The sequence below is a fragment of the Diuraphis noxia genome, unplaced genomic scaffold, assembly GCF_037042655.1.
Source record: "Diuraphis noxia isolate RWA-SAM2 unplaced genomic scaffold, SU_Dnox_SAM2 contig0003, whole genome shotgun sequence".
Classification (NCBI taxonomy): Eukaryota; Metazoa; Arthropoda; class Insecta; order Hemiptera; family Aphididae; genus Diuraphis; species Diuraphis noxia.
Window position 1 is genome coordinate 423,582 of NW_028301713.1, and position 3,619 is coordinate 427,200.

A 3,619-nucleotide genomic window follows, 5' to 3' on the forward strand; every position below is an offset into this window, starting at 1 on the left:
CATCTCAACTGATAACTTAATAAGTATGGATAAACAATTTTTTTATACAATAAATCATTTCTATAAATAACTTAATGTTTTTTTTTCAGTTTCATTCAGATGAAAAAAGAAAACAGCGCAGCATCAAGACCGCAACTACTTCTATATTTGTAACATTTGTTGATTGTCACATTAATTGTTAATTTTATGTTTAAATAATTAAGTTAAGTTAAGTTATTGATTTACTATTTTCTATAATTAGGGCTATGGAGTTTTTATTAACCTAAATTGGTAAATTGAAAATTTTTTTTGAATACGGTAGTGCCAGTTTTACGTAATATTAAAAGATTTTTATATCATAAAATATTAATTAAAAATTAACATAATTTCAAAAATAAGTGTAAAATTGAATAATTTTTTAAAACATCCATAGCCCTAAAAATATGTTGCAATCTAGAGTAGATAATACATATAAAGTATGTTTAATGTTCATTTAATTTTTATTAATTTATCTAGGGTAGTGGACATGTTAAGTGTTAATATTTTTTATTAGTTATGACCTTACCCAAATCCTGCAATAACTTGCACTACGGAAATTTGTTCATACTCTAGTAAAATTATTGATAACTAATGTGTTTATTTCCTTAGATAATTTAGTAATGAATTAATGTCCATTATTTGTCTATTCACACACAACTACACAAGTTATTTTTAATATGAAATGCAAATTATACACTATATAAAAAAAATATCCCTGAATATTTAATATTTATAAATGGAAAGTCGGGTAGGCACTATGAACAACAGGCCCTGGGCCTATAGCCTCGCATCAGATTGACTCACTTCCTCAATGCACAAAACATGTAATCAAAATGACTTACCTATTCTATTTTTTTTTTTTTTAGTATACACAGATTGATTTGTAATTATTTATTTTTAATGAAATGAAAACCTTAAATGACAGGAGCTTTGTAAACATATTATATAACTTAAAAAAAAAAAAAAAAAGGAATGTGTGAATAGACCTTTAACTACTTTAGTCTTGGCTCTAAATCTTGAATCCAAGTACATAAATAATACATTTTTATCTGCATATTTATAAATTATTTTTCTAAATACATAGAAATTGTTGATTTACTTTGTTTTAAAATGAATATATGTTATCTGTTTAGTATAATCATTTACTATAGAAATTAAGATACACCATACTGTTTTTAAAAAATATTTATTTTGTAATTTACTCGTCAATCTGATATAGAAATATAAATTATATTAAATAAACACATATGTATTATGTATAATTAACAAATAATAAACTTAAATAAATTAACAATATATACAACATAATATCTTCTTAACATAAAGCATTGGGTTTTCTAAATTTATTTAATTTTAGTTATCTAAGTTACATACCTATATGTATACCTACATATCAATATAAAACATAATTGATTTAATGATGAATATGACATGTTTCACACACATAAAAAAGATAAAGGTACCTATCTATCTCATACATTTATAGTACTATTGGTTTTTCACATTTTATCTGTTCTCCGTTGAGTTAACATCTCACAGAGTTACTTTTAAATATATTACTTTTCTGTTAAATATAAATACTACAATGTTCTACTCTATACCTGAAAAAATGGATATGTGGTCATGCTTCATCGAATGTGGAAAAAATAAAAGGAAGGCCGCTTTATTGTACAGCCAACGATTTGGGCTTGAGAGGCAAGTTCCAAATTCTAGTATTTTTTCAAGATTGGAAAAAAACTTAAAATCTACTGGAAGTTTCAATAAAAATAAAAATAGGAAATGTACTAAAACTACGGAAGAATATTCCCAAATTGTATTGCAAAAATTAGAAGAAAATCCTAATACATCTTTAAGAATAGTATCGAGTAAGTTGACACATATACATTTATATATTTGAGCTTGAGGTCTTCTCTGGCACAGTAAATTCTCAAACACTTATTGCCTGGTTTCCATATTATGATCAAATGTGTACTCCAGTTAATTTTTTAGGCCCATATAATCGTAACTGATAATCTATGTACCCCGAGTATGATTTGATTCAGTTCAATTATGTTTTATGCAATTTTATTAGTTGTGTTTTGTGTTTATTTCACATAAACATTGATGCAATTCTGCCAAACTATATCTCATTTTTTTGTGAATCAAGCATAAAATTATTGTTATTTATTAATTATCTTGTTTTATTATTATTTGTTTAGAAGAAGTAGGAATTTCTTATAGTTCAGTACAGAAAATTGCCAAAAAAAATAAATATCATCCATATAAAAGAACTACTGTACAGCATTTAAGATTTGATGATTATGAGCGTCGTATAGTTTGGATTGCAAAGGTGCTTATTTGAATTCTATTTTTAAAAGTTTTTCCTTTTTTAATATTTACTTATGTCTTATCAAACATAAGGTACTTGTTGAAATTGAGGATAATCCTCAATTCTTGGAAAGAATATGTTGGACTGATGAAGCTAGATTTCACAACAATGGCAATGTAAATAGTCAGAATTTGCGTTATTGGTCAAATGGTAATCCTCACTGGCACACCGAGAAGAATTTTCAAGAACGTTATGGCATTAATGTTTGGTGTGGAATATTTTATGACACATTGATTGGTCCATTTTTTTTTTCTGAAAATTTAAATGGTGATAAATATTTAGAATTTTTAAAAAATGAACTCCCCATTCTTTTGGAAGACATACCATTATCTAGACGCAAAAATTTAATTTGGCAGCAGGACGGTGCTCCAGCCCATAATAAAAAAACTGTCATACAGTATTTAAATTGCACTTTTGGTACGAATTGGATGGGAACGTACAGTCCAAAAATATGTTGGCCACCTCGTAGTCCCGATCTGACTTCGCCGGATTATTTTCTCTGGGGTTATCTTCAAAGTATAGTTTACAAGGAAATGCCAGCTAATGTAAATGATCTTAAACGAAAAATTAAAGATGCTTGTTCAAATATCCCAAGTCATGTGTTAGTGAAAACTACTACAAATGAATTGCTTAGGCGACTGGCAATTTGTTTGGAAGTGGATGGTCATCAGTTTGAACATTTATTAAAATAAATTATTAATAAACTTTAATTGTGTACCTACAAGTTTTTTGTATGTGTTTGTCAATTTTAATTACATTTACATTTTATTTTACAATATTATGTTAGAGTAATATTACTCTATGAACAATTATTATAGATCATAAGAAATAATAATCTATTGATTACACAATGAAAACATTGATAGTGAATGATTTTTGAGTTAACAACCAAGGTATACAAATATTAATTAATTACTAAAATTATGAAAATATTGTTAATGGTATAGCCGGTATTGGTAACATAAGTTTGGTACTTATAATTATTATGAATTATTCAATTATGATTATAAATTTATAACCTTGAAGATGTTATTTACATTTTTTTATTTTATTAATTAGTATTTAGTATTTTAGAAGCCACTAGCCACTAGAGTTAATAAGTTCAACACATTGATATAAGTTTAGTTATTAATAAGTAGTTTTTATTTCAGTTCATTAAAAATTAAGTTTTGATAATGAATTGCTTAGTTTATCCATGTCACTAGGCATAACTGTTGGCCAACAAGATGGCAT

General features: G+C 26.0%; 1 protein-coding gene across 1 annotated transcript; it reads left to right on the plus strand.

Annotated features, from left to right (window-relative positions):
* Window positions 1-1,603: 1,603 nt before the first annotated feature.
* LOC149056509 (uncharacterized) lies at window positions 1,604-3,078 on the plus strand. Its single transcript, XM_089222188.1, has 5 exons — window positions 1,604-1,713; window positions 1,795-1,883; window positions 2,217-2,347; window positions 2,419-2,623; window positions 2,669-3,078. Exons 1-5 carry the CDS (start codon window positions 1,604-1,606, stop codon window positions 3,076-3,078), a joined length of 945 nt encoding a protein of 314 aa, XP_089078314.1.
* Window positions 3,079-3,619: the final 541 nt, after the last annotated feature.